General features: G+C 41.8%; 3 protein-coding genes across 3 annotated transcripts; 1 reads left to right on the top strand and 2 right to left on the bottom strand.

The window, feature by feature from the left end:
- On the bottom strand, nt 1,218-1,640 carry LOC8054164. The gene has a single exon (XM_021463503.1). The coding sequence runs from the start codon at nt 1,638-1,640 to the stop codon at nt 1,218-1,220; it is 423 nt and encodes a 140-aa protein (XP_021319178.1).
- Nucleotides 3,034-6,056, top strand: LOC8067266 (glycosyltransferase family protein 64 protein C5). Its single transcript, XM_021451025.1, has 4 exons — nt 3,034-3,387; nt 3,482-3,604; nt 3,881-4,048; nt 4,144-6,056. Exons 1-4 carry the CDS (start codon nt 3,136-3,138, stop codon nt 5,821-5,823), a joined length of 2,223 nt encoding a protein of 740 aa, XP_021306700.1. The 5' UTR covers nt 3,034-3,135; the 3' UTR covers nt 5,824-6,056.
- Nucleotides 6,138-9,557, bottom strand: LOC8054163. Its single transcript, XM_002464025.2, has 5 exons — nt 9,009-9,557; nt 8,401-8,534; nt 6,844-6,991; nt 6,655-6,761; nt 6,138-6,556 (listed from the first exon to the last, which is right to left on the bottom strand). Exons 1-5 carry the CDS (start codon nt 9,337-9,339, stop codon nt 6,515-6,517), a joined length of 762 nt encoding a protein of 253 aa, XP_002464070.1. The 5' UTR covers nt 9,340-9,557; the 3' UTR covers nt 6,138-6,514.

Below are 11,742 nucleotides of genomic sequence, written 5' to 3'. Positions count from 1 at the left end.
GTATTTCTCGGCACTAAACTTTATTCTCTCTTAATAAAAAAAACATTGGTCGCGCAAGGAAGACTCGCGCTCTCTGCTTCTGGTAGATCATCAGAAGTTCAGAACATACTCCACCATTTTACACATGACGATCTACTGCATTGGCTCACAAACTCTGATGCACTAATCCTCTATACTATGCAGCAAGTCCTCTTCCTCTATACTATACGAGTTTCTTGATCTTACTAGATAATTGGCTCCAGGCAATTCTCCAATCCAAGTAGGTGGATATATGAAACTTTCCACTATGACTTGATACTGATATCTGATGAGCAACTGACCCAAAGATTGCATCTTTGAGCTATTAAAATAATACGCTACGACTTCTCTCAACAATTTGAAGAAGACAATATCTCTGTAAGGATGGAATCCAAGTACTTCAAAATATGGGCAGGAGTATTTTTCATCCCGTTCAAAATCAATGTCACCGGCATTATCAGCATCAGAGTCCCAATCAGAATCCTTTTCAGCTGTTGTTGGTTCTTTGTTGTTTTCTTCTTGATCATCATCATCGTAGGCATAGGGACGTTGTAAACTCCATGGCCTATCAGTTTGATCATTATTGAATGGGTACCTGCTGACATGCTTCAATACCCACTTCGTGTTGCTACCAGACTCATCCAGGAACCAAATTTGGAGTCCCTCCTGATAACTAGCCACCGCAAAATGTATCCCATTCACTGACTTTCCAAGACGGACTTGATGATACCTTGTCAAGTTAATATCAGGCGGTAGGTTAATTACTTGGTACTTATTACTGGACACGTTTATCCTGCAATATATATAAAACCATTGGCAAAAAAATTACTACTATAATGCACACTTCAAAACGTCAATGGAAGAAACCAAAATAAACTAAACATATAGGTTTATTATTATGGGGCAAGTGGCTACCTTGTAATGAAAGTTAACTTCCAATACACATAGAGTGCTCCATTCCCGTAGACAGCATGCCAAGATCCGCAATCCAATTTTGACCATACGTTGGCAGCAGCAGTTGTTGTGTGTTCTTCCTCGTCACGGAGAAAAGGCCTTTCCTCCCACCTCTGTGTGCTAGATGAGTAAATACGTAACAACATGTATTCTAACTGCGGCGACTTGTCCTTGTAATCAAGTGGACTTTTCATCGAAAACACCTCAAAATGTGGCGATAACGTGGGATCGAACACAAGGTACCATTAATCGTAATAGTTCTTTTCGTCCCCAGGCAAGGTCGAATAAGGCGGCAAGCGCATCCATTGCCTCGTCGCCGGGTTAACCACGAGATCATCATCAAGGAGGACGAGGCCATTGCAGCAATCCGAGATGGACGCGAGAGAAAGGCCTTGATGGTCTTTGTCCATCTTCAGGTAGCTTTGGAGATCGCTGGCGATCTTACGCGCCATCGAGGGCCGGCCGAAGAAGTCCGGAGGCTCAGGCTCGTTCGTCTCCACGAAGATGCCGGCCACCGAGAGCGGGAGGAGGTCCGTGCGCAGCTGGCAGCGCGCGTCCGCGTCCACGACGTCGCGCCACTCCCTGCAGACGCAGCGCGACACGGCGAGGGTGCGCGGCGGCAGCAGGGCTAACACGTCCGCTAGCACGTCTCGAGGCACCTGGTCCATCTATCTATTTCCCGCGCCGATCGAGAGGTTCCCTCAATCGTCGGGAAGTAGGGCACCGGGCACGGTCGCCTCGCCGCGCCGCTGAGAGATCGATATGGGAGGCGCGTTACACCCTTCGCCTTCGTGCTCAGCTGGTCTCTCTGGCGGCCGGGGGTCCTTATCCATGGAAGGACACGGAGACCTAAGAATCAATGAAAAAGTCCATCCCTTAACTTTTACGAAAGTTTTCATCCCTGAACTCTAAAACCAGATGTGCATCTCTCAACTTTTAAAATCGTGTACATTACATCTTTGACCTGGTTTTGAAAGCGGTTTTATCTTTTTTTTTATTTAATTTGGCTGATTTTTTTGAAAAATCACAGTAAATCACATAAAAATTATAAAATAGAAAACTCAATTTTGTTGAACTTCAGATGAGTAGATCTACACATTAAATATATAATATAGTATATTTTAGTATAAATTTTTTGATACAGCTTTAGATCTATGCTTTTCTGTAATTAATTAGACTAATTATAGATACAGTTTATATGGTCCAATTGTGATGAAATTTATATGGTGGGCTAATTATTCTATGATTGAGCTGTAGTAAAAATTTCATACTCATTGGATCATGTATTACTTAGTTATAGATTTATTTAGGTTTATGCTTGTTAAATCTTAATAAATCTATAACTAAGTTATACATGATCTAATGAGTTATAAATTTTTACCATAATTTAAACATATAATAATTAGCCCAACATAAAAAATTCATCATAATTGGACTATATAAACTATAGCTATGAACTATTCTAATTAATTATAGAAAAACACAGATCTAAAGCTACAACAAAAACTTTCTACTAAAGTATACCATATTATATGTTCATTGTGTAGATCTACTTATTTGGAGTCCAACAAAATCAGATTTACTATTTTATGAATTTTATGTGATTTACTATAATTTTACAAATATTCAGCCGAAATAAATAAAAATAAAAAAGACAAAACAACCTTTAAAACCACTCGTAACCATGTCGGGGACGTAACATGCATGGTTTTGAAAGTTGAGTGATATATTTTAGCCGGTTTTGAAGTTTAAAGATGAAAAATAGACTTTCGTAAAAATTGAGTGACGACTTCTTCCGAGAATCAATCAATCTTGTTCCGTCTCGACACGACAGGAACAGCGGAGCCCATGTTTCCCTTCGGCCCGCTTGCTCCTAGTCCTAGTATTGTTCATGGATCATCACAAGGCCTTGCTGGCCTTCTTCCGTGTCGCGCGGCGACGGGTCAGCCTTTCTGATTTTCTGTCGTCACGGGCCTGGCCCATCGAAGAAAGCCACCCATGCCACGCACACGCACGCAGCAACGCTGAGTCGCTGACGCCATCTTTTGCGCGCGGCGCGCCTCGTGCCCCTGCTGCTGCCTGCTCTTTTCGCGGCGGAGGTGCAGTGCGGCAGTGCCCCACGATCATCATCATCAACAACGAATCTCTAACCGCTACCGATCCATGCCGTCGTCACCCCCGCGGCCGGCGATGGAGCATCGCCGCCGCCAGCAGCCTCCAGCGCCCTCCGCGCCCGCCTACCTCGCCGCAACGCTCGCCTTCCTCACCCTCGCCGCGGTCGCCTACTCCCGCGTCGCCTTCCCCAGCTTCCCGCACCCGCTGGCCACACGCGGGTGCCGCCCCGACGCCGAGGGGTCCTGGTCCGCCGGCGTCTTCCGCGGGGACTCCCCCTTCTCCCTCAAGCCCATCGAGCACGTAACCGACTCCCCGAGCTCATCCCCTTCTCGGCTTCTCTCTATCTCTCTCCTCGTGGTGGTGCTGTTTAATTAGCTTGGTTTTGTGGACGCAGTGGGGGATCTCTAGTGGCCCTGGAGCGGCATGGCCAGTGGCGAACCCGGTCGTGACGTGCGCCGACGTGGCGAAGGTTGGATTCCCTAGCAGCTTCGTCGCTAATCCCTTTCTCTTCATCCAGGTTTGGAGCCTCTTGTTTTGCTTTCCTAGCCTTCTTATTAGAAGTTTATATAGGTATTTATAAAGGACGAATTGTCTACCGGTGCCGACAGATGGCATCACCTGTGTCACATTTTATCTCAGTTATTACATAGAGTTGATATAGTAACCATAATGATCTCATGACAGTGCCACGATTTTGATGTTCTGTTGTGTGGTTTGAAACTAGTACTAGTTTGCCACTTTGCAGTTTCTCCACTCTTGGTGAATGCATAATGAAATACTACGATGTCTTTAGGGGGACTCCATTTATATGTTTTTCGAGACCAAGAACCCCATTTCATCACAAGGCGACATTGCTGCTGCCGTGAGCAAGGATGCCGGCACAACATGGCAGCAGCTGGGTGTAGTGTTGGATGAGGAGTGGCACCTTTCTTATCCATATGTGTTCAGTTATGGAAACGAGGTAAATATTTTATTCATGTATTGGGGAAAATTGTGCATTATTGATCATATTTTCCTATCTATATCTGTTTTTCTCTCCTTTGCCTTACTTGACAGACTTACATGATGCCTGAAAGCAGCAAGAAAGGAATCCTTAAGTTATACCGTGCCGTGGACTTTCCCCTTAAGTGGGAATTAGAAAAGGTCCTTCTGGAGAGGCCGCTTGTAGATTCGGTCATCATATATTTCAAGGGTTCCTATTGGCTCCTTGGATCAGATTTAAGTTCTTATGGCGCAAAACAGACAGGTGATCTCTTTATTTGGTACAGCAGCTCTCCTCTTGGTCCTTGGAATCGACACAAGCAGAACCCAATTCTTAATACAGGCAACAGGCCGAGTGCCAGAAATGGAGGCAGGCCATTCATTTACAATGACAATCTTTATCGCATAGGAAAAATCCGTGGTGGTGGATCTGGCTATACCATCCAAATATTCAAAGTTCAATTCCTGACAGCAGATCAATACAAGGAAGTTGCGGTCCCATTTGTCCTTGACAAACCCCTCAAAAACCGAAATGCATGGAATGGTGCAAGGTCCCATCACCTTGATGTTCAGCAGCTTCCATTAAGTCAACATTGGATTGGGGTAATGGATGGTGACAGAGTGCTCTCAGGTGACTCAATTCACCGTCTGACGGTAGGCTGTATGTTTTATGGTGCTGCTTGCATTTTGGTTCTTCTACTTGGTGGGCTTATTGGTGCAATCAAGTGCACCTTACCACTTAAATGGTATTTACCACATACTGAGAAGCGGAGTGACACCTTTGATATAGAGAAGCAGGTATTGCTGTGCCATAAGTTTAGTTGGCTTATCTGCAATGTGAACAGGTTGGGATCTCTTATTGGTGGGAAAATTAATTACAGAGCTTGGAAAGACCGAGTTTATATAGCTGTTATAATATTGATATTAGTAGTCCTAACTTTTTTGGGGACTAACTACATCTTTGGTGGCAATGGTGCAGAAGAACCATATCCTATTAGGGGTAGGTACTCACAGTTCACATTGTTGACCATGACCTATGATGCCCGATTTTGGAATCTGAAGATGTTTGTGGAGCATTACTCTAAATGTGCATCGGTGAGGGAGATTGTAGTGGTCTGGAACAAAGGTCGAGCCCCAGTGCAAGGTGAATTGAACTCTATGGTGCCTGTTAGGATCAGAGTTGAAAATAAGAATACTCTGAACAACAGATTCAAAATAGACAAAGAAATTAAAACGGGAGCTGTTATGGAGCTTGATGATGATATCATGATGACATGTGATGACTTAGAGCGTGGGTTCAAGGTATGGAGGGAGCACCCTGATAGGATTGTTGGATACTATCCACGCCTTGCTGAGGGCTCGCCTCTAGAATACCGCAATGAGAGGTATGCTCGGCAACAAGGAGGTTATAACATCATACTAACAGGAGCAGCATTTATGGATCATGAGCTAGCCTTTAAGAGGTACTGGAGCAAAGAGGCTGAGATAGGAAGGCAGATTGTTGATAGTTTCTTTAATTGTGAGGATGTTCTCCTAAATTTCTTATTTGCGAATGCAAGCTCGGCAAGCACAGTGGAGTATGTAAAACCAGCTTGGGCAATTGATATGTCTAAATTCTCAGGAGTAGCCATTAGTCGAAACACGCAGGCACATTACCATGTTAGGAGCAAATGCCTTGCTATGTTTTCAGGAATCTTTGGGAATTTGACTTCCAAGAGGTCTTTTAACAGCAGGGGTGATGGCTGGGATGTATAGTGACGTAGATAACTGGGTAGCCTTTTTCTTGATTCTTAAAATGTCTGCTTAGTTTATAAGGTAGTCAGGTGAGTCTTGGATTAGTGCAGTGTCATTCATGTAACTATTAACTGTCATCAGTTTTCCGTATAAGTTTAGCACATATCCACTATCTGTAAGTTTTTCAAAGACTCTTTTTGTGTGTCATGTCCTTGCACTTACATTCCATTACTAAACTCTTCTGAATTTTAACCTTTTTGTTAGTCGGAGTTGTACTGAGTCTGTGTCAGCAATCTGTAACTATGGGCTCTGTCCATGCAACTGCAACTCTGTTCTAGAACAAATGGTTTATCTCCCTTCAGATAGCCAGAGGTTATCCTAAAGTATTCCTGGCTTTTTCAGTTTGCACAATTACATTACAGGGTTGATCCTACCAGTTGAAAAAACAATTGTCAAGAATCCGCTGTGTACAATTTGTCAGACTCCATTTGATGAGACAATGGTATGTACACATCTGTATCCTCTGCATTTTGATAAGCACAAGGTATCAAGGAAACTAGGAAAGTCTTCTTTCTTCTTTAACCAAGACAGGAGACAGTAAACCTTCATTTTCGCAACTTTCTCGTAAATGCAGGCAATGTAATTTATGGTGCATGATTGAATAATTAATCTAATTGCTGCCACAAGAATTCATAGAGTCAAGCTGCTTGAGTCAAAACTTGAAGTTCTTCTTCAGGTAAAGCACCACCTCTTGCTGCAAAAATATTGTGGCATAAGGGTTAATGTTCTATTTTCTATGCACTAAGCTTTATGTTCTTTCAGAAAGCCGTTTCTGAGGTCCGGTTTACTTACAATCAAGCAAAGGACGATGCAGCCTGCAGCTCCAGGGAAAAGCGCGTACCAAAGTTGCAGATTGTGAAACTTCGGGCCATCGATAAACAAGAGGGGCAAGCTTGCAGCTGCAAGAATTCAGAAATGAGAAATGATAAGGAGCGATAGCTGGGGCAATACAACCATACTTTCTTGTCTTGGGAATTTTACCTGGTGGATGTGAGGCACCCGTGATGGTCATGAATGCTATGCTGGCTGAAAGAGCTGCGCCTCTTGCTAACCAGCCAGGCCCAAACAACGAGAGGGCTAATACGCCAAAAGCCGCACAACCAATCTGGGCGACGAACATATTATATTTCTGCAAGTTGTTACCACCCGTGTTAGTATTGATTATAATTATAATAGATGAAGCACGAGAACTTTTGATTCACCATTGGAGTAGCTACAGGTTTGTATGGTCATTGATTCGCCATTAGAGTAGCTACAAGTTTGTACGGTTACAAATTGTTACTGTGTTAGTATTGATTATCATAGGTAGATTTCAAGAGATTTTGATTCGCTGTAAGCAAGTAGCTACAGGTTTCTACAATCTTGAATCGTCTCAAAATGGAAGAAGGTAACTGAAAGCCTGCCACAATGGTCGTGTCAGGCTTGTGTACCTTGTTGCTCTTCCTCTTAATGAAAAACAGGCACAAACCCGATCGCGAAAAAAAAGCCTGCCACAATGGTGTTTTACTGTTTTGGTGGGCCTTGTTTACTTTCCAAAAAATTTTGTAAAATTTTTCAGATTCTCCGTCACATCGAATCTTTAGAGGTATGTATGAAGTATTAAATATAGACGAAAATAAAAACTAATTTTACCAAAAATTTTGGAACTAAACAAAGCCCAGATAACTCCGTAAACATTTAAATTTGTGGTTACATTGGAATGGCTTGGAGCTGAGTTCGACAAATGATGAAGCCCTTGACCCTTGTTGCTAAGTTCCTAGTGTTACGCTAACAATAGTAGCTACATACTAGTACTTTTTAACTGGATATTTTGTTTCTGCAACTATGGAGGTCTCAATGCTTTGCTTTTCCACCTCATTGTGTCTGCCACTGCCACTCTTCGGTTAATGATATCTTTGCTTTTTCTCGTTTAATTTCACTTACCCTTAAATCGACCATGGTTAATCAGATGCACACCTAAGTGGCTGCTTGTGGACCATTCTAATATTTTTTTCAGTAAATTTAAATGACTCAATGGAACATTTCAATAAGGAATACTCGCTCCATACCTATAAAGAAAATTGTTTAGGACATGGTCTTTAAAGTCTAACTTTGACTTCTTATTTTTATTAAAAATATTTGTCAAAAAGTGGTATATGTATATTTTTATGAAAGTATTTTTTAAGGCAAATCTATTCATATGTTTTTTACATTTTTAAACTCAATAACTTAAAAGTTATTTATGATTTATATTCCTAATGTTTGACATAAACCTTGTCCAAAACGACTTCCTTTATAGGTATTGAGGGAGTATGTGAGAAAGTGTCTGAGGCTAATTTGTCTATATCAATCATCATACCAAACACTAGAAAAAATGAAAATACATTTTTCTCAAAAGAAAAGGGTGACCTATGACCCATTTTTCATCTCCGGTGCCCAAAGCGGCCATTTCGTCCCACGTTATTACCGTCATAACTTAAACATTGTGGAACTATATTAAGATGTTATTTTCTTCAAAATATATATATATATATTTTAAAATGTGTGTTGACCATGCACCTTGGCTGCAGGGGAGCCTGGAGCGCTAAAAAGCACGCAGCAGACTGCTCCAAGGGGCGCAATCGTCAAGGATACTCCCTTGAACGCCACCATCTGGTCCATTTTTCCCAGTACCGCCATGGCCAAGAACGCTCCTGCATGGTATCAACATTAATTGCAGAGGGCAACAGATCAAACGGGAGTCCTTTCTCTTTAAACTTGTTCTTTTTTTTCTCGCAAAAGGTTTGTACATTATTGTATTAAGATCAAACACGGGTCTATATGTGCCTGATCGAGAAAATAAAGTTTTTACAACGACGTGGCTCAAATCGGGCGCACTAAGGGGGTTAGGATTTTACAATAGGCTCATCCCCTCCTAGCGAGAAGAAGTACATGGCGACTACTAATGCAATAGACGACCTAGCTTAGCTGCCCCGTAATAATAAACTTGTTCTTAAAGCCCAAAACTCTTCGCTGCTTTGCCAATACTACGCAAGAACTACTTGTTTTTTCTGAAATAAATGTGCAAGGAATAGTTTGTGACTAACCCAGTCAGCAGATCGGATCAAAGAGAATAAACTATGGCCCATGGCCAAAAAAAAAAAAAAAAATCGAAGTCTGGGACTCACCGGCGGAAGGCCAGAGCACGTCGCTGACGCTGACGCCGCCAGACGACGCCGGCGTGACCACCTTGGCCGCCCCCGCGGTGGCCGCCTCCGCGACGACGCGCAGGTCCCTTATTCTCCGCCGGCTGAGGCTGATCGCATTGCCAGCCTTAAAGGAGGAGGAGGAGGAGGTGGGGAGGCCCGTCGTGCTCCTCCTGCCGCCATTAGCTCGCAGGAGGGGCGCGCGTGAGTGCGACGCCGCTGCCAGACACTGCTGCACCCTCGCTCTTGCCAAGACGATGCTGCTGCTGCAGCCAATGCCGGGCAGGCGGCTCTGGCTCTGCAGCAAAGCCATCCCCACCGAGTCGCGCTCCCGCCCTCCCTCTCTCTGACTCTGTGTGGTATCTAATCTACCTCTGCTGTTTCCGAGAAGAAACGCGGGTATTTAAATTAAACGAAGTAAGATAAGGTGCGAGAGGACGGAGGAGGTGAGCAGCTCTTGGGTGGGTGGGAGGAGCCGCTGCGATGAGGGGAGGTGACCTCTTCATTGCCGTGGAGAGTCGCCGCTGTTCTGTTCTGTTCTGTTATGTTTTTTGTTTTATTCAGACTTCAGACTGAGATGATGATATTGTAGACAAACAAAAAAAACCAAACAGGCAGTGGGATACTTTTCATGCGCGCCTCCTCGTTTTCTTCTTCTGATTTGGGTCCCCATTCTTCCCCAAGCCCCATGGGCCATGGGTGACAGCTATCCCATGTCGTCCATGTGGCCACCGCTGACGGACAAAACTCCACGCGCAACACATCGCCGCCGGTGCATGCAGCATGCGTGAATCCAAAGCTTAATAAGTGAAGGTGAAGCCTTGTACTCCCTGGGCCTGAGGATATTTCGTGCAAGAGAACAAGCTGGTCCTGGATAAATCGTAATTTGAGTTCAGAGAACATTCCAGAAACTGAAGAAAAGAAAGGAAATTCAGGTGACGATTGGGTGTTCCAGTATTTAAAGGAGAAAAAGATGCAGTACACTGTGTATAAATAAATTTGTTTTTCTCGATCCTGCAAAAAGATTTAGGTATCTTTGTATTAAGATAGAGAAAATGTTTAATACAACACGCTATAGTGGTGCCCTAGGAGATCAATAAGTAGTTTTGTTAGGTCACTTGAAGCTAATATATCCGGGAAGTTCAACATTGACTGCTGCAAACAAAATTGATGTTTATTGCTCCTAATATCAAGTTCGACAATTTAACTGAATATATACATATAAGCACCCAAGTTTCCAAAGTTCAGTCTGATTCTTTTATATTTTAGGGAAAAATCTAAAGTACTCTCTTCAAGCTTCGGATAACTCCTAAACAAACATTAGTTTGGTTTACTCTCCTTTTATTTTAGTCGGTCCAATTTGCCGCTTAACAAGATTTATTTATTTTATTTTGTTTCTTCAAATACAAGTTGATTGTAAATTCAAAAGTGTATTTTATTTTGTGAGGTGATAAATTCAGCCAATTCATGGATTTATTTATTTTGTGGTGTCAGCTATCAACCCATTAAATTTGAAATTAAAAATCAACTTGAAACATGGTGGGGCAAAATAATAAATCTTGTTAAGGGACAAATTTGAGCAAATTAAAAGATGACTGGAGTAAACCGAATCAAAGTTAATCTTTATGCAGATTGAATAATTTGGATATTTTGTTATAACATTAATTTGCAGATTGTCATTAGATTTCCGTGAGGCAAATGGCGCTGATGTTTCCATTCACCAAAGCTAGTATTTTTTTGTATCCATCAAATAAAAGTACACTTTTGAGAAAAAAATGCTAGTTACTTTGTATCCAGAAAATAAAATGATATTCTAGAAAGCAAAAACGTGCTATGAAACATCACTTTTATACTATAATTATTGCTTTTGAAAAACTTTGGGATTTACAAACACAGTGATGGTCTCCAAATAGCTTTAGTCCAACATAATTTACAATCTTCTAGTATAGGTATGGAGGTGAAAATATTTATTTTTTACGTGTTTCCCCGACTTGTACAAACCAGCATTATCTAATACTCCCTCTATTTCAAATTATGAGATTTTTGATTTTTTTGACATCAATTTTGACTACATGTCTTATTCATAAAACTTATGCAACATAGTCAAATTTAAATTATTTTTAAAAAACCTTTTATTAATAAACCGAGCCAAGATAAAATAAGTGATATTTTATATGATTTTTTAAATAAAATGAGTGATTAAATTTAATATCAAAAAATTATATATTTTATAATTCGGGATAGATTGAGTACTACGACCGAACGCAAAGCACCCAATGCTAGGCGGATGGGTCATGTACTCGCCTCATGGGTCAAAGCACGGCAACTTGTCGGTAGGAGTACTTGCGTTGGGTCACACCTGAGTGGCCACCGGCGGCGCCAGAAAGAACCGCCCCCCGACCGATCGCCCTCACGGAGGGGCGTTACGTTCGGTTCGTTACCGTCAGCGCCGGCTGTCCGAAGTCCGAAAGTAAAGCGGCATGGACCGGTGCATATGCAAATTAAATTTATTATTTTTATTTTTTATATAAATGAGTTTAAGTTTTAAATTTTGTGATAGTATATATTTATAGATATATTATGTGTATACTAATTTTAATTTTTAAATTTCTTAAGTATAGTTTTGCAAAGAATTTTCGAAATTACATCGAAGATGTAGTTTGCATTTAGTATTTTGCGACTATATATTTGCTATCGATTGTTGCGATTCTTGTTT

The sequence above is a fragment of the Sorghum bicolor genome, chromosome 1 (assembly GCF_000003195.3).
Source record: "Sorghum bicolor cultivar BTx623 chromosome 1, Sorghum_bicolor_NCBIv3, whole genome shotgun sequence".
Taxonomy (NCBI): Eukaryota; Viridiplantae; Streptophyta; class Magnoliopsida; order Poales; family Poaceae; genus Sorghum; species Sorghum bicolor.
Note: the sequence above shows the minus strand (reverse complement) of the source record. Positions and strands in the feature narration are given on the sequence as shown.